This window comes from Zeugodacus cucurbitae, chromosome 3 (assembly GCF_028554725.1).
Source record: "Zeugodacus cucurbitae isolate PBARC_wt_2022May chromosome 3, idZeuCucr1.2, whole genome shotgun sequence".
Lineage (NCBI taxonomy): Eukaryota > Metazoa > Arthropoda > Insecta > Diptera > Tephritidae > Zeugodacus > Zeugodacus cucurbitae.
The window spans coordinates 6,280,753-6,297,233 of NC_071668.1; the positions used below are offsets into that span (position 1 = coordinate 6,280,753).

At 35.6% G+C, this 16,481-nt stretch overlaps 5 protein-coding genes across 7 annotated transcripts; 1 reads left to right on the plus strand and 4 right to left on the minus strand.

The window, feature by feature from the left end:
- Window positions 1-708: 708 nt before the first annotated feature.
- Window positions 709-7,223, minus strand: LOC105218197 (solute carrier family 12 member 9). 2 transcript variants are annotated; one of them, XM_054226977.1, is made up of 11 exons: window positions 7,103-7,223; window positions 6,537-6,978; window positions 5,382-5,516; window positions 4,980-5,320; window positions 4,002-4,886; window positions 3,542-3,930; window positions 3,290-3,481; window positions 3,030-3,218; window positions 2,867-2,963; window positions 2,666-2,799; window positions 709-2,521 (listed from the first exon to the last, which is right to left on the minus strand). In XM_054226977.1, exons 2-11 carry the CDS (start codon window positions 6,847-6,849, stop codon window positions 2,323-2,325), a joined length of 2,874 nt encoding a protein of 957 aa, XP_054082952.1. In that variant the 5' UTR covers window positions 6,850-6,978; window positions 7,103-7,223; the 3' UTR covers window positions 709-2,322. The 2 variants fall into 2 exon arrangements, with proteins under 2 accessions (XP_054082952.1, XP_011191924.1); XM_011193622.3 differs by having other exon boundaries at window positions 7,054-7,194.
- A 332-nt stretch (window positions 7,224-7,555) lies between these two features.
- LOC105218196 (magnesium transporter NIPA2) lies at window positions 7,556-9,086 on the minus strand. Its single transcript, XM_011193620.3, has 2 exons — window positions 8,667-9,086; window positions 7,556-8,610 (listed from the first exon to the last, which is right to left on the minus strand). Exons 1-2 carry the CDS (start codon window positions 8,938-8,940, stop codon window positions 7,757-7,759), a joined length of 1,128 nt encoding a protein of 375 aa, XP_011191922.1. The 5' UTR covers window positions 8,941-9,086; the 3' UTR covers window positions 7,556-7,756.
- Window positions 8,886-12,095, minus strand: LOC105218193 (thiamine transporter 1). 2 transcript variants are annotated; one of them, XM_054226979.1, is made up of 2 exons: window positions 11,446-12,095; window positions 8,886-11,377 (listed from the first exon to the last, which is right to left on the minus strand). In XM_054226979.1, exons 1-2 carry the CDS (start codon window positions 12,092-12,094, stop codon window positions 10,659-10,661), a joined length of 1,368 nt encoding a protein of 455 aa, XP_054082954.1. In that variant the 5' UTR covers window position 12,095; the 3' UTR covers window positions 8,886-10,658. The 2 variants fall into 2 exon arrangements, with proteins under 2 accessions (XP_054082954.1, XP_011191918.2); XM_011193616.3 differs by having other exon boundaries at window positions 8,886-11,380.
- On the plus strand, window positions 9,381-13,770 carry Spata5_2 (zinc finger protein 578). The gene is made up of 7 exons (XM_011193618.3): window positions 9,381-9,594; window positions 9,675-9,844; window positions 9,907-10,237; window positions 10,292-10,420; window positions 12,715-13,103; window positions 13,157-13,255; window positions 13,375-13,770. Exons 1-7 carry the CDS (start codon window positions 9,469-9,471, stop codon window positions 13,685-13,687), a joined length of 1,557 nt encoding a protein of 518 aa, XP_011191920.2. The 5' UTR covers window positions 9,381-9,468; the 3' UTR covers window positions 13,688-13,770.
- On the minus strand, window positions 12,013-16,403 carry LOC105218195 (ribosome biogenesis protein SPATA5). The gene is made up of 3 exons (XM_011193619.3): window positions 15,910-16,403; window positions 15,313-15,849; window positions 12,013-15,218 (listed from the first exon to the last, which is right to left on the minus strand). The coding sequence occupies exons 1-3, from the start codon at window positions 16,313-16,315 to the stop codon at window positions 13,708-13,710; spliced, it is 2,454 nt and encodes an 817-aa protein (XP_011191921.2). The 5' UTR covers window positions 16,316-16,403; the 3' UTR covers window positions 12,013-13,707.
- Between the last annotated feature and the right edge of the window lie 78 nt (window positions 16,404-16,481).

Sequence of the window (16,481 nt, forward strand, 5' to 3'; positions counted from 1 at the left end):
AATCAGATGAACAAGCAAGACTGAACTGCTTTTGCAGGTAAAGCCACGCACTAACATAAATTTTGAACTCGAACTCGGAAAAGGTAGCATTCGGTAACTGATGCGTATCATAATTACTTCGTCTGTTTGTACATGCCTACCTACAAACACACACACGAACCTATGTACTTTGCAGTAGTCACACACACTCATATTATTGTCAAATCAGTACAAAAGGATATGGTACGCTGGTTGACATTTATGACTTTTGGCTTATCTTAATAAGCGTTTAATCGCAGTAAATGAGAACGTGTTAAAAGGATGTTGGTTACAGTAAATATTTATAGAACACTTATCTACATCGCACTTAGCGGGCACTGCAGTTATGTAAGTATATCTAAATAAACATTTCTTTCTTTTTGATTTTTTAAAACCATTTCCTAATAGAATGTCAAGTCGTCCATTGAAGAATAAAGTAAATATTTTTGTAAAAAAACCGTTCTTTAACTCTGCGGCAGCGGTACCGATAAAATTCCTCCTCAAATGCAACGGTTACCGAAAAAAACTAAACTATTTTACAGTTAAGTACTGCTATTTCGTCACTTTAATCCTGTTTCAATCGTTAACCTCTTCTTGATGGTGAGTAACTTAATATTTTCCGATCAAATTTATATAAATTATTAAACAATTTGCGTTTCTGTATAATTTAATTTAGTTAAAAATCATTACTTTTGGTTTTATTATTTAATTTACTTTTATTAAAAACATTTTCTTACAAATACTCATTTTAAGCGAATTCATGACTCGCATTTTATATATTTGTATACTTTTATTATAATACGCAATACGTGTTAGGTTTGTATATTTACCATATATGTATGTATGTATGTACTTCTTCTAAAAAATGTAAAATTTCAATAAACAAAAAGAGTTTTATATTTTGCATCAATAAAAAATAATAAAAATGTTTAATAGCCTTTAGCAGTTTGCATATGTTTACGTATAAATCACATTTAATAAGATTAGTTGCTCATACATCTAAACATATAAGTATATTTAGTTACATTATAGCTTAATACACGTAAGGTTATTTGTAGATTTTAATGTTAGATGAAATTATTTGAGAAATTTTGAGGTTATCAAATAAATAAGGACACAAATACATTTGAGTATATTGCAACACAACTCTTTGAGTTATATACAGTTGAACTTCCATAACTTGAATCACTATAATCCACAAAGAAACTTCGAGTTAGAGAAACTTCGAATTATGGAAGGAAATTTGTATGAAATTTTACTTCTATTGCCAATTCAAGAGTAAGAATTATGGAGAACTTCGAATTATAGAAGTTCGAGTTATGGAAGTTCAACTATAGTTAGTTAGTGTATAATATTAATATTGTTTTTTTTTTTTAATCTAAGATGTCCTTATTCGTGTGGAAAATTAATTTGTTCAAGTGAATCAATCTAATTTTGTATATTTTTTATTATATGTTGACAAAGCAAATTAGCTATATTGTTATATAGATGCTTGGAGATGTCAGTTTGTTCAATTATTTAAACATTTAAAATTTTATATGGAATGACTTCTTGCTAAAAAAAATACACATTTTAGAAAAATGCTTAAAATTTCAAACAATTTGTTGTTGGAATTTAAAATTTTACCGATCTATACGCAGCTATCTAATGTTTAATGCAGCTCAAAAATGTTAGCTGTTTGCCATTAATCTTCCACTAACTGTACAATAATAACCAAAAAAATCTGAAGAATAAGGACACCACTAAAAGTATGCTTTTATACTTTGTATAGTTATTCATATGTATGTATCATGTGTTGGTTTTTGAACTAAACTGATATGCTGCTTTCTTTTACGAACAGATGGGCATTTCTGACAAAAAAAAAGTATGTCACTACTATAAATTTTTTTAAATTAAAACATTTTTTCATTCGTGCCTATGACTTTAAACATACTTAGGCCAAGTGTAAATCTTGATAATTTGATTAAAAAAAGTGATTTTATGTTTGTCTAGAATTTTTTTTACTTAACTTCGTCTATAAAAAATAGTACGCTTAACGTTTTGTCACTCCTACTCTGCTGTAGTTGTTGTTTGGAAATAGTTTAGTATTTTTTCAATACACATCATAATAGATTAATTATCGCCAGTTAAACAGCTATTCTCTTAATATTTATAAAATTGTTCATATTTGTTGTTTAAAATTCAAAGTGTGACAAATAAAATAATCAAATCAAAATTGTAAAAAAAAATAGAATCTGTATATAGACGCGCAGATTTTTAGGGTGAACCACACAAATGTTTAGACACACTAAGATATTTATAGATTTAAAGCGTGGTTGATGTAACGGTGCTTATGCCATGCACCAAAATGGTCGGTGGCAATTCAGCAGTCAATTCTGTAAGCAACTCAATATAACGAGCACTACGCTCTTTGAAGTCTGGTGTGGCAATTTGTGGCGGTGCAGCCAAATATATGAAGGAAACTGCAGTCTGATCGGAACGCTCACGTATAATTTGATTGGCTCTGAAATGAATAGAAATATTGTTTCAAACTTTAATATACATATAGGCACATATACTAATATAATAAATAACCTATAAATAAGTATATATTTAAATTCGAATTTTTTGTGTTATTGTTTCAAGATCATAAACTAAAGTTACGCACCTTTGCATATAAAGTAGTGAACGATTGATATTTTCCTCAGTGATAACTTCATGATCTTCGTCGGCATGACTTGTAAATTGTTTTAGTATACGTGAATGGCTTGTAAATTCCGATTCGCTGTTCCATTCTTGAATCTAAAATAGCAAAAAATATATTTAAATGATCGAATAAGTTTTGTTTTTGAACGCAACACTTCCGCACCTCAATTATATCGGCTTCAATACGTAAACTCTTCAGTGATTGTTCCAGCTTCATTCTGGAGAAAGTATCCAATTGTGGCATTTGTGTATCAAACGAACTATTTGGCAAAAAAGAAATATGTATGTTAGCTAAAAACAAAAAGCACAAAGTAAACTGTGCATACCTGATATTCGAGTTTGCATTATTCGATTCGCAGAGAAAAACGCGCAAACGTAAATGTTTCCATTTCGCCAGCATATTGATTATCACGGCTAATTGCATCATGAATAGTGATACCACATCGAAAGGATTATTTGAATTCGGATTAAAAACGTTGATGGGCCAAACGTCTATGTATCGCAAGTGTTTGCTTCTATTAAGTGAAGAAAAGGATTTGCCTTATAGCGAAACTTACGGTGAGCGGCATATTTTTGGTGTACTTACTTGGCAATGAAGTTTTTGTCCAAACGATGGAAGTGTCGACACAAGCACAGATTTTTGTTCATACGCAACACGTCGCTCATAATCGCAACATATTCAGCGACATCAATATGTTTCTCTTCACCATCACGACGTATTGGGAAGTTTTGAATTTCACCGTGATTAAATCCGTCGGTTTTGTAAGGTGAAGTGCCACTGTAAAAAAATAGTTTTTAATAAAAATGTATTTCAAAAATAATAAAATTTAGCACTTACGCCTCGAAGAAATCTCTTGGCGTTTCACTGTCATAGAAACCCAAGATTATTGTATTCGGTTTCATTGCACCAATACCAGATAAACGTATTAAGTGTTGGACACCTTCACGTATCGATTTGGCTAATGTCACTTCGGCAAATGCCTTCACTTTCATATGATCCAGAAAAGAAAGCCAATATTTGTTCTCTTCGATCGTTGGATCTACGACGGCTGAGTAGTCACCAACTTTTACGTGTCCGATCACATAGAGACCACCCTTCTTCATGTCATTTACAAAATCGACAAGCGGACAACATGAACGCGGCGACGATACAAGCAACAACATTTGAGGGCGCCAAAATTTAACATGGTCCTTGCGTGAATCTAACATCAGCAAGTACTTGCGTACCTAAGACCGAAAGAATTTTACAATCAAAAGTTATATTATTATTATTATTATTATATTATATTATTATTCACCTGATGGAACATGAGCGCTTGCGAAATTGATCCCCACTGTGCACCTTGCGAAGCTGGCGAGAATAAATGCAGCGCTATGACCAAAATTAAGCACAGAATAATACTGGACGACGCATATATTGGATTTATCACAAACATCATAATCAGTGTACCAAGCAGACCAATCAGGCATGTGTGCCATGTGAAGTACTTGAAAAGTGGACGGAAGTTTGGTGCACCAGTCAACTCGATGCCCAAACAGGCCAAATTGGTTGCCAAATAAGAGAGCATAAATAATACTGAATTCACCTGAGCAATTGCATTCAATGAACCGATTAGCAATATGCATTCGACAAGCAACCAGCTTGTGAACACCGCTGCAACAGGATTGCCCTTCCATGTGCCACGTAAAACGAAATTCAAAAATGAACCAAACACTTGATCCTTGGACAACGCTTCCAATATACGACTGGAACCAATTAGATTACTCAGACCAGTTGAAAATGTCGCTGTAAGTATACCAATGGCTGTAAAAGGTGGCCAAAAGTTTACCGGCATTAGGAAGAGATAGTTATTTTGCATGGTCTCGGCTGGTGTGGTAAATGCCATCAGGAATGACAGTAAAATGTAAGAAACGAATGTGAAAGACACAGCCGATAATGTGCCGGTTGGTATACTTCTTGAAGGACTTTTCAATTCTCCCGACATATTTGCGCCGGCCATGATGCCAGTAACACCAGCGAACAACACACCAAATGTTGTAGCGAAATCAACCATTTTACCATTCGAGGTGTAATCTTGCACATAATGTGGATAAAGATTGTTCATTAAAGTAGTACTGTTCAGACCAGTATACGGCAAATACGTCATATTATTAGGTAGAAGATTTTCCTTAGGACGGTCAATCTGAAAAAAAATTATAATTACATATATATTAGATATGTATATATAGCAATATACCAAAAATAAACATTTGTATCTACATAAATCCATACTTACTTCCTTTGGACCTTCAGCCAGAAAACTTATATACGTAGCCAATAAACATACTGACACAATGCCCAGAATTAACACCGATGTCTTAGCAAAGAGTGCCGCACCAATCAAACATACCACCAACATAGCTGTATTGATTAATGTTGAAATAAGAAAACGCCACCAAGTGCCATCCGGTAATAAGCCCTTATTATCATGCGTGAAATATCCACCATCGCCAAAGTTTTCCATCATGCCCTCAGTACAACCAGATATAGCCATGGCGCAACCAACCACATTTGCCAGAAAGAAAAGCGTACCAATCGAGCCGCCAAACTCTAGGCCTAAGGTACGACTTATCATAACTAAAAGTGAGATAAAATATAGTTACAATGTTGTAATGTTTAAAACTAATCAATTACTCACAGTAGACACCACCGCCTTCCACGGCACCGTTAGTGGAGATTGCACATACGGAAGCGACGGTAAACAACAGAATTAAATATGCGATAACAAATTGTAATAGCGTCACATAGAGACCAGCATTGCCGACAATAAAGCCTAAAATTACAAATAAAAAAAGCCATGAGTATTATTTGTTCAAACGTCCAAAGAATTTTTGTAATTTTGAATAGATAATATTAACTATAATCATACAACATAACTGGACGCAAAAAAATGACTCAGAAAATAGATATATATACTCACATACTTATATATATACATATTTTAAAGTATTTAGTGAAAGGCCGCTTTTTGGAAAGGTTTTTGTTAAATTAATACAAAGACCAAAATTATAATTAGTTTCAGCAAAGCTGCAATATTTGTCTAATTGATTGGCTGGCATATTCTACCAACAATTTAGCTTTACTAGAACTTTTAACAACATCTTGGTTTCATATATAGCTTCGATGCAGCAGAGCCGGAAGTTATGTATGTTTTGAAGTTATATAAATATGCACGCTCAAAACATTTTTTTTTTAAACTATTGCCCTTCGAAAAGTAAGTTTTATAGCGTTTTCTTTTCTCGATAAAAATATTGTCTTTTTATATTTCAACATTATACAAATCCTGCATTACCTATTTGAATGTGTTCCATATATTACAAAAAAAAGTTTCTCTGCCGGTAAACTCTCACTCACAATTTGAAAATCCGAGTACACGGCAGAATAAATGTTAAATTTTTTTGAGAAAAGATACCCCTATACGCCTCATAATCTATTTTAGCTATAAAAAAGCTATATCTCCACCAGAACTTATATGTAAGTAGCTACATTTCAATGTGTTATTTCTCAACTATTGGCTAAAATATTATTTCCCTTTTATACTATTATTCACATGGAGGCGTGTTAATATGCATATGAATGTTTGTGAAATATGAGCTCATATCTCTTTACAAAAATTTTTTTTTGTTTTTCTTTTTTTTTGCAAACAAGAGTAATAATGCTATCAACTACTGTTCAAAAGGTTTTTTACATTTATTTTCACATATTAGTGTTCACTGATGTGAATTACCCATATAAGCATATTTGTTTTGTTATATTAAGCAGCTACATAACTGCACTGATAATAAACACTTACCCACACGTATGAAGACTAAGGCGCTGAACATTGACAATGCCACTGGACTAAATACGCCTGCAAAAGTACCCAGTGTGCGACCGCTTCGATCCGGATCTTGCATGCCAAACTCTACGTACCCATGACCGTCCGCATTCGTAGGGGAGTGCATACCTCTGCTCCCAACATTATTACTGTTTGCTCCAAACAATGAACCGAAAGAACGAAACATGGAGGAAGCCCCACCACTACGATGTGAGGTTATTGGTGCCGTCTCATCGCTTGCAGCGGACTCCCCGCCACCATTTCGCCTCTCAACTGGTTGCTGGCTCATCTCAATTGTGCCAGCTACAGGTACGTCAGCAGCTGAACGGAACAATTTGTGTGTTTCGCAGAGACGAACGCCCACAAAAAATTACCCAATTTTGGTTAATAACTTACTGAACACGATTTATTACACGGTCTATCAGAAAACAATTATATTATATTATTATTTTTTTACAATGGACGACACAAATACAATTAAACAAAGTCTCACTCGCAAGAGCACACAATCAATATCAATTCCAGTTTTCTTGTTTCTTAACTGTATAACTAATACACGATTTTCTCCAATATTTTTACATTATTTCTATTCTATTGAAGACACCATGAATAGAAAAAACAACAGAGTATATTCAAGTTGAAAACCGTACTGAATCATCAGCTGTCAGCAATGGGGCTAGTTGGGGATATTGAGAATGATGTGTGAAGTAGAAAAAAAAATAAAAGAAAGAAACAAAATAAACGAAAAAGAAATATAAACAAATCGAAATATCAAAACTGACATTAGATTTGTTATGATCGTTAAATCATTTTCCAACACTCCCATTCCAATTGCATGTTCTTAAATATATAAATTCTTACAAAAAAGCCAAATAAAAAATAAGTAAGTAAGTAATAAATGTTTTAAAATAATTTAATTAATACAATTTACATATGGTCAAACACCATAATTTAATTAATTTCTGCTTAAAACGGAAGTTTTAATAAAAACCACATTTAGAGTAGGATTTCTTTTTATTAACGCTACAGATACATGTTAGGTATATAAATTACATCTAATTTACTAAGGTTAATCCCTTTGGGGAAATTTGGAAATGTAGGAAAGGCATTGTGAACGTAATTGGTCGTTCATGCAGGATTTGTAACAGTACATTTAGTATAAAATTATTTACTTAAACTCGATGACGTTGTTTACGTCAAGCTTTTCGGAAAATATCACTAGATCCATATGAGTATCTACGTTCCTTGGGATGCGCTACCAATACTTCCTCATCATACTGTGAAATTCGTTGCATTTTGGGTCTCATAATGCTGCGCACATCATTCAAAGAAATATCCATATCCTTAAACGCATTCAATATGAAAACAGCTAAGATTACTACGAAGAATCCGCACACATCGCCCAATATATCTTCAAAACGCATATGTGTAAATTCTTTAAAAAGTATTGCCGAAGCTGTTATCACGAGAGACGTGAACATTACATAATACACCGGTGTTACGATGCCCGTATTGAAGACATCCAAAGCTTTGTTCAAATAATTCATTTGTATAGCAATGAATGTAACTGTGACACATATGAGGAACCAAGGCATCCAAGTGGCGAAATCGTTGCTAGTGCCATTTATCGTATCTCGAATAGCCAGACCAAGCGCTTTGCAGGACATTACGGTTAGAGAACCGATGCCGGAGCATAGGTAAATATACACCGCAACATTTGAATGTCCATATCGAGGCGCAATAAAAAGGGCTACGTACACTGTTGAGCCAAGTATGCAGAGCACATAGAAAAGGAAACCTGGATCTTGTAGTTTTTCAAATAATGCCTCCAAGTTTTCAACCTCTTTTTCTTTTGGCGAATGTATTACGATGATGGTGGATCCCAAGATACATAGAACGCAGCCAATTTTTCCCAGAAGATTGAGTTTTTCATTTAAAAATTTCGATGCCATTACTGCTGATATAATCACACTTAAAGCGCCTAATGGTGTTACAAGCGAAGCAGGTGCAAAAGCGTAAGCTGCGAAATTGGCGCCCTCACCCAGTGCCACTATAAATAAAAGTATCAAAATTGATTTTAATATTTATCAAGATTTCAATAATTACTTGTTAGTAGGCCTGCCCACCAAATCCACTCTTTTAAGTATCCATATCCGCCAGCAGCAGCTCGCATCTCACCCTGTCTACTTAAACGCATTAGGGCTTTCTTTTTTATGATAAAACTAGATCCGATAAAAAAGCAAGAACTTATTGCTAACCCCACTCCAATATAGAAGTCAACCTGGGAGTATAACTCAGATAACGACGGCACAGGGCTCGTTGAAGCTAGATTATTATGGCTGTCCATTCTGGCCGCAGGTGCAATCGATTCGCTACTCATCGTAATAAACTTTCTATAACTATTACTAAATAATTTTGCTTAAATTTACTAGAAATCTCAAAAAGAAAAATCTCAAGATATCACTTAACAATGCACTTAGTTCAAGAATAATCGTAATAACTAAATAATGATAGGGGATGACTCAGATAAAGCAAAACACGAAAAACATAGCTAAAACGAAAACGATGAAGTGGGGTGAATGTTTTTATCATTGAACAAAAACGTTACCAGAAGTTAAAATTTCTTAAACCACAACGTTTTAATTCTTTTTATAAAAATACATTCAAGTTAATGTTGGTTTATTTTTTAGATGATTTATTAAAAGCGCTATGTTTGCAATTCGTTTGTTAATTTATAATAGATATTAAACTATAACAAGAACAACGCTGAGTACAACAGTACACTCAATAGTACATTTCAAAATTCTGGCTACTCTTTTGAAAATTTTCAGCTGTGTTCTCCTGGTCTACGTTGTAAATTTTGTTTCGCATCAGACAATATTTTTTTTGAAAGTTAATTGAGAAAGCTATGAATTTTCAGACAAGTTGCTGTCGAATTTGTTTAAAAAGTGAGTTATTAATGTCTATATACCTTTACAGCCCTACTTTTCCACTAAGGCCGATTGAAATAGTTGAGAAATTGAATATATTTAAGGTTTGTGGTTTTCGTACAACTTTACGCAAGAACTGTAATAGACCAAATTGGAATACACATTTGTTCAATTTCCTTCGCAGTATGATGAAACATTACCCACGCTCTTGTGTCAATCATGTTTGTATCGGTTATTGGACGCGTATAATTTGCAACAGCTAGCTGAAGCATCTGAACGCCGTTTACGTGATTATATCGGGAATGGTACTGCTGGTGGCAGCTTGGGTCTATGTGGAATAAGCACAAATACAATGTGAGATTAAATTGATTCACTATCATATATAACACTTGATAAATTCAATTTAATTTCAAAAGAAATCAAGATTCGTCATGCTTTTCATCCACTGCGCCCATTGGCGATACCTGTAAGGATGCCGGTGTTACTTCGACCATTTATACCAATATATGCGACATGTTCGAACGTACTAGTAATATGCAAACGAATAATGAAGTAGTTAATGATAAAGTGTGCACAGTGGCGGGCGAAGACATGTTAAATGATATCGAAATTGACGTCAGCAGTTTGACGCGATCAGAAGCCAATGAGGATACATTGAATGAAGTTTTTGCAATCAAGCATACACACCTAAGTTTAAACCGCGAAAACAATTTGAAAACAGCAATTTCTTCAGACTTAGCTATTTCGGTAATTTTAAGTGATTTAGAATATGTGCACAATAATGTGCTTAATATAATTTAGCCTCCGGTCGAAGCAAATACCGATGTGTCATTGAACGAAAAGTGCTCGGAAACCGGAAAACATTTTAATTCCAATTGCGTTGAAATACCCAAATTGATACATACAAAGGAAAAGACATTCCATTGCAAGGTATGTGATGATTTTTTAAATTATTAGTACAAAATGTTGTTTAGAACTTTATTTTTTTTTAATAGTTTAATGATCTGTGTCATAAAGTAATTTGCTGTATAATATTCCATAACAAAATCTTAACAAATCTTTAAATATTTTCACCCCTTAATTGTATACAATTATTAATATTCGATTTAAATTTATTATAAACAATAAGTACAAAGTGTTTGGCCGCCATAATGATTTTTCAATTGTACTAACAGCGCCATGATTTTTTAAACAAAAGTCGCAAGAATACAGCGCAAAAGTACATAATTGCTACCGCAATAAAATAACAGCCATAAATGAAAAATTGTTCACGTGGTTTTAAACCGTAACCCGTATCAGTCACAACTACTAGTGTCAGTATTGTCTGCAGCACAAGTGCCGCTAGTGTGTTAATACCAAAAATCAAACCAAAACTATCGTCCAACAAATTCTCTGCCACAATCGCACTGGCTGTGGTTATAACAAAGAAATATGAAATACCAAAAAGAATATACATAACATATGCAATCCAAACAGCATTTGTCAGCGACGAGATGATTGTGAAAGCGCCCATGAATAGCGAACAAACTGTCAATATCCACATATGCCACTTTTTGTGGTGACTGGTGTTGGCGATTCCAGCCAACATAGCGCTTCCAGCACCGAGTAGCGTTACAATCGCTTCAACCGCACCATTGTAAAAACTCTCGTGATTTGGATCTATTTCCTTCCACAGAAATTGCACATAAGAAATCACCTGCACTTGTCCGCATGTGGCCAGCGCCCACCAGAAGCTCCAACGAATCACTGTTCGATTGGTATAAGCACTAACTATGTGCTTCACAAGTAAATCATAAGCGTTGGACCATGAAAATTTCGGTGATACGGTAGATGTGTCGCTTGAACTGGGTGTGGGTGTGGGGCCTGTGACCATGCCGTTTTTAGGTACTACTATAGTTATTAAATGTATATTATTCATAGTGATCAATGCATAAAAGTCGTATTGTTGCGCTTACCTTCTGTTTGTATGCCCTGCGGCACCGAATTCTGCCTTGCGCCAACGTCTGTTAGTTCAGTGCTGTCATTTGTATAAAAGTACAAACTTTTACGTACCGGTGGCAAAAGTAAAGCAATGGCTAGTGAGACAATTTGTGAACCGAACGACAAGTAATTGAGGCCTTTGTAATCCATGGTTTCGGTAGAAACCAAAATTTGCGCAAAAACGCCAGCTAAGAATTTGCCACATAAAATCGCCGAACGTGTGTGACCGGTGACAATCTGATATCGCTCCTTATCCACTTTCGCATAAATATATGTGTAGTACGCAACCTCTGTTGCCATAAAAGTGCCATAAAACACCTGTCCCACTTGCAGCTCCCATATTTGATCAGTCCACAAGAGAATTGCGAAGAGTATGATACCCGAACAAGCGGACAATATAATGATCGGTTTGTAGCGTAGTATGTCCGTTATGAGGAAAACAATCGCGAGTTGTGCCAGTACAGCATAGGTGCCAAATGGATAAATCTCCTTATTAACCTGTTCGGCGGTGATATTATGCCACGGTCCGCTCAGATATTCAGTAACAAACGGTTCGGATGGACGGAATTCACGAAAAAATCCAAAAACCCATAATAACAATGAAATACGTAACCACGCTTGCATCTTAATTGTGAACAGACCGCCAAATATTGCTCAGCAACTGCATAAAAATAAATAACAACTAACTACGCTAATACCTGCGGCAACAACACGCTTCGCTCAACTAATGCGCGCAAACATCTCGAAACGCTCTCAACGCCAAGACGTCAATTAACATTACTTTATCAGAGCTATCAAAGCAATTAAAATCAGAAAATTGTTGATTAAAAAAGTGATTACAACACACTCGGCATCACCCAGCTGATACGTGGCGTAATGACAATACAAAACCGATACGAAATGTATTCTTTTATTTATATAAAAGCTAAACTAAAAAATGCTTAATAACTTCGCACGCACACATACATACATTTGCATAATTAAGTGAGAATAAATGATTCAACTGAACAAAGTGACGCTTAGTTATTATTTTTTCGCCAATGGTTTTTGATCTTTCCGCTAAAAACCGTCAATTCCACAACATAAAACATATTCCAATAGTAAAAATGCCTTTGTGAATTTATTATATCATCAGTTAGCTGAGGTTAACAATAAAAATTCAGTGCAGTACACCGAGAACTTCGTACACATAAGCATAAAATATTTTTTTATTTTTTCGTTTTGTCTTTTTTAATATTTTACAGCAATGCCCGCGTCAATTTAAGCAATCCAGCAATTTACTTAAACATCAACGCACACACACCGGCGAAAAGCGTTTTCAATGTGAAATATGTGCTAATTTCTTTACCACATCGAGCAATTTGAAGGCGCACAAGTCAACGCATTTAGAGCAACGCGAATACCATTGTGGCCAATGCAAACGCGGCTTTAAGACACTACGAGAATTACGCCGCCACGAGCCTGTGCATAAAACCGTTAAGGACAATGTGTGCGGCAAGTGTCACAAGGCGTTCACGAAACGCAGTTACTTAATGGAGCACATTGCGGCGATGCATCGCGACATGCGACGACACAAATGCGCAGATTGTGGCAAATTATTTGGCAGACGTTCAAATTTGGTCTCTCACATACGGTAATTTTTGTTAAATTTTAAATTTTGTTATAATGTTTCTAATCATTTTTTAGCATTCATTCAGGTGAAAAGCCTTTTCAATGTAAATTTTGCGAATGGAAATTTAACCAAACTTCCGCACTCGCACGCCATATGAAAAAACACACAAAAAGGTATTAAAGCAATATTCCTTCTTTTTGGCATAATAAAACGATATTTATATACTTATATATTATATATACATATATTTATACATACAATTTTATTTTAATTTGTATTTGTTTCCCCCCAGTGAAAATGTCAACTTTAATTTTAAAACTACACAGTTAAAGGATTCAACACTATTGAACATTTTGCGAACGACCGAAGTGATTGAAACGCCTGATGCGGCCATTAGTGATATAGGCATAACCACGCAGAGTAACTTTAACGTACTCAATCATTTATCCAATTTGGGGGATATACATTGCATGAGCAACGACGGCATTGAAAACGCAACAATTGCAGAATCCGCTGACGAAAAGGTGGCATTACAAAATAATGGAACTTATGATTTTACAAAAAGCGACATTTTGGATTTCTCCACAAATCATGTAGTTTGTTAGAATCACTGGGTGCGTAGGCATCAGCTTTGTTTATTATACTCATCGTAGAGACGCAAGAGTTCTGGACTTGTACGTGGCTGTACCGCATTTAAGGCGTATTCAAAATGCAACCAACTGACATTTTCAGCGTCGAAACTATCTTCTAAACATTTCAAAGCTGCTTCTTGGCATACAGCTTGTATTTCGGCACCCGAATAACCTTCAGTGCGTTGCACAAGTAAATTGATGTCTACATCAGCTGCCAGCGGCATGGGTAATAATTTAATGCGAAATATTTCTTGGCGTGCTTCTGCATTGGGTAGTCCGACGTAGACAATGCGATCGAAGCGTCCTGGACGCAAAAGTGCCTTGTCAATCATGTCAGGCCGATTAGTCGCGGCGACTATGGTAACATTTTCCAAAGCCTCCACGCCATCTATTTCGGTGAGTAATTGTGTAAGTACGCGTTCTTTAACGGATGTACCCGAACTGGAGCCGCCATCTGACCGCTCACCACCGATAGCGTCGATTTCATCGAAGAACACAATGGATGGTGATACCTGGCGCGCTTTCCGAAAGACTTCACGTACCGCACGCTCGGATTCGCCTACCCACATGGAGAAAAGTTCTGGCCCTTTTATGGAGAGAAAATTCAATTGGCTTTCGGTAGCAAGTGCTTTAGCGATCATCGTTTTCGAACAACCCGGTGGACCGAACATCAAAATGCCACGTGGTGGTTTCAAGCCTAAACGTTCAAACTTCTCCGGATGCAGCAGCGGCCATTCTATTGCTTGCTTAAGCTTCAATTTCAAATCTGCCTGTCCGCCTATATCGGCCCAATGCACATTCGGGTTTTCTATTAAGACTTCACGCATCGCCGATGGTTTGATGTGTGTCAGCGACGCATGCACGTCATTTACATTCAAAGCACGGTTATCATCTTTCAATGCACGCAAGGCTGCCGCATATATTAGATTGGCTATATCAGCGCCAACAAAACCATGTAATACCTGGGCCACAGCATTGATGTCGTCTGGTGAGAGTGTATGCACAATTTTACGTATTAGACAGTGTATAATGGCAGCGCGTTGTTTGGGTGTTGGCACACCAATTTCAATTTCACTATCTAAGCGTCCACAGCGTCGTGCATTCGGATTGAGCGTTTCGATTTGTGATGTGGTAGCTAGTAGAAAAGTGCGTTGTGCCTCGTTCTTGCGCGTGTTTAGCATATCTAGTATGCTCAGAAATGCGGCTCCAACACGTTTGCTTATTTCATTGGTTTCATATTTGGGACACAAATTGTGCACATCTTCGATGATTATAAGTGTTGGACGTGGATAGTTGTCGAAGGCCTTATCAAAATTAGCTCTTAGATTTTTCTCGGTTTCACCAAGGAATTTACTAAACAGTTCACTGGTATTAATCCGTATAATATCTGCTTTGTCAGATTTAGCAGTCTTCTCCTGTATAGCTGAGCACATAGCTTCGCAGATTAAACTTTTGCCACAGCCTGTCGGGCCATGCAAGAGAAAGCCGCGAGAAACTTTAACACCTGAAATGAAAACAATAAATTGCTTAAAACAAATTCTGAAATATAATATTATTTATATGAAAATTAAAATAGTGTTGCATGTTTTATTTCCTACCGGCAGGTACATTTTTCAGTCCCAATGCTATATCCATAGCTTCTTCAATGATCTCAATTTGTTTATCCAGTCCTCCGATATCTGTTTTCTTTGTGCAATTAATTTGTGAGGTGCTTTCTTCATTTTCTGTAGGCTTTGCACGTTCTATATTAATTTTCGTAGCTAATGTTATTTCGAAGAATTTTGGTGCTGCCTCAGACTTCAACGTTAAGTTTTCAAATGTTTCTGTTAAAGACATTTCATCCGTTTTAACACCGGGTTCTCCCAAAAAACTACGCCAAGAAGCCACTTGTAAAGTTAGTTCTTTATTAAAAAAGTCCATGAATATACGACTGCCATTCGTAAAGTGCAACTTCTTTAACTCGAATTTCAACAAACGCTCCACATCTTTCAACTGTGACTCGACCAGCTCTGTTGTTTCGCCCGACACATGTGTTAAACGAAGAAAAACAGATTTTGCAACTGATACGCAACCAGCAGGAAGTGCAGTTATTTTAAGTATTTTTTCTCTAAACTCTGACCAATAATGGCTATAGTCTGTAAAAGAATGCAAATAAATATTAAAAAACACAAATAAATCTGAAAATTTTCATTTACCCTCTTCACTGACAAAGATTGTTGTTAAAAACCTTTCGGGTATGGGCCAAACCAATCTCACTAATCCATCGGATTCTGTTGCGTCCACCGGTCTTATTAGTACTCTTTGACCGATGTATAAATTTGTCAGTTTCATAGCACCTTCCGAAATGAAAACTAAATTGTTCAGATATTTTGTCGATACATCTTGTAACTGTTCAATATTAAAAGTACGCTTTTCTACACCAACTGTATATAATTTATTCTGATGGATATATTCCAATGGTTCAGTAGAGTCCACTTTGATGGGACAGTACTTTTCGTGTGTTTCACGATCCTTTGAAGTAATATGTACATCGCATACCTCGCAATGATACCACGTTGCTGCCTTGGCAGTCGATTTCTTATTTGAACTTTTTGGAGGCATTTGTTTAAACTCTAAAGTAAATTTGTTTACAAATAGTCAGTAAGTCGGCACGTGCAACTGCAGCGTTTGTGGGACAGGTGATCTATAGTGTTACCGTACTGTGTAAATAGGTTAAACGAAAGCTAGCAGCGTAATTTATTCTTCGTAATTGTACATTCGATTTCCT

What these genes read in the sequence shown, in the direction of transcription:
- LOC105218196 (XM_011193620.3), bottom strand. Translation starts at nt 8,940, where the DNA reads ATGAGTAGCGAATCGATTGCACCTGCGGCCAGAATGGACAGCCATAAT. An exon ending in GTGGGCAGGCCTACTAACAA is followed by an intron (nt 8,611 to 8,666) that starts GTAATTATTGAA and finishes TTTTATTTATAG; the next exon opens with TGGCACTGGGTGAGGGCGCC.
- LOC105218195 (XM_011193619.3), bottom strand. Translation starts at nt 16,315, where the DNA reads ATGCCTCCAAAAAGTTCAAATAAGAAATCGACTGCCAAGGCAGCAACG. An exon ending in AATCTTTGTCAGTGAAGAGG is followed by an intron (nt 15,850 to 15,909) that starts GTAAATGAAAAT and finishes ATTCTTTTACAG; the next exon opens with ACTATAGCCATTATTGGTCA. An exon ending in ACTGAAAAATGTACCTGCCG is followed by an intron (nt 15,219 to 15,312) that starts GTAGGAAATAAA and finishes TTTTCATTTCAG; the next exon opens with GTGTTAAAGTTTCTCGCGGC.
- Spata5_2 (XM_011193618.3), top strand. Translation starts at nt 9,469, where the DNA reads ATGAATTTTCAGACAAGTTGCTGTCGAATTTGTTTAAAAAGTGAGTTA. An exon ending in AAAAGACATTCCATTGCAAG is followed by an intron (nt 10,421 to 12,714) that starts GTATGTGATGAT and finishes AATATTTTACAG; the next exon opens with CAATGCCCGCGTCAATTTAA. An exon ending in AATTTGGTCTCTCACATACG is followed by an intron (nt 13,104 to 13,156) that starts GTAATTTTTGTT and finishes ATCATTTTTTAG; the next exon opens with CATTCATTCAGGTGAAAAGC.
- LOC105218197 (XM_054226977.1), bottom strand. Translation starts at nt 6,849, where the DNA reads ATGAGCCAGCAACCAGTTGAGAGGCGAAATGGTGGCGGGGAGTCCGCT. An exon ending in CTTAGTCTTCATACGTGTGG is followed by an intron (nt 5,517 to 6,536) that starts GTAAGTGTTTAT and finishes TTGTAATTTTAG; the next exon opens with GCTTTATTGTCGGCAATGCT. An exon ending in TCACTACTTTATATGCAAAG is followed by an intron (nt 2,522 to 2,665) that starts GTGCGTAACTTT and finishes TATTCATTTCAG; the next exon opens with AGCCAATCAAATTATACGTG.
- LOC105218193 (XM_011193616.3), bottom strand. Translation starts at nt 12,094, where the DNA reads ATGCAAGCGTGGTTACGTATTTCATTGTTATTATGGGTTTTTGGATTT. An exon ending in GCAGGGCATACAAACAGAAG is followed by an intron (nt 11,381 to 11,445) that starts GTAAGCGCAACA and finishes TAATAACTATAG; the next exon opens with TAGTACCTAAAAACGGCATG.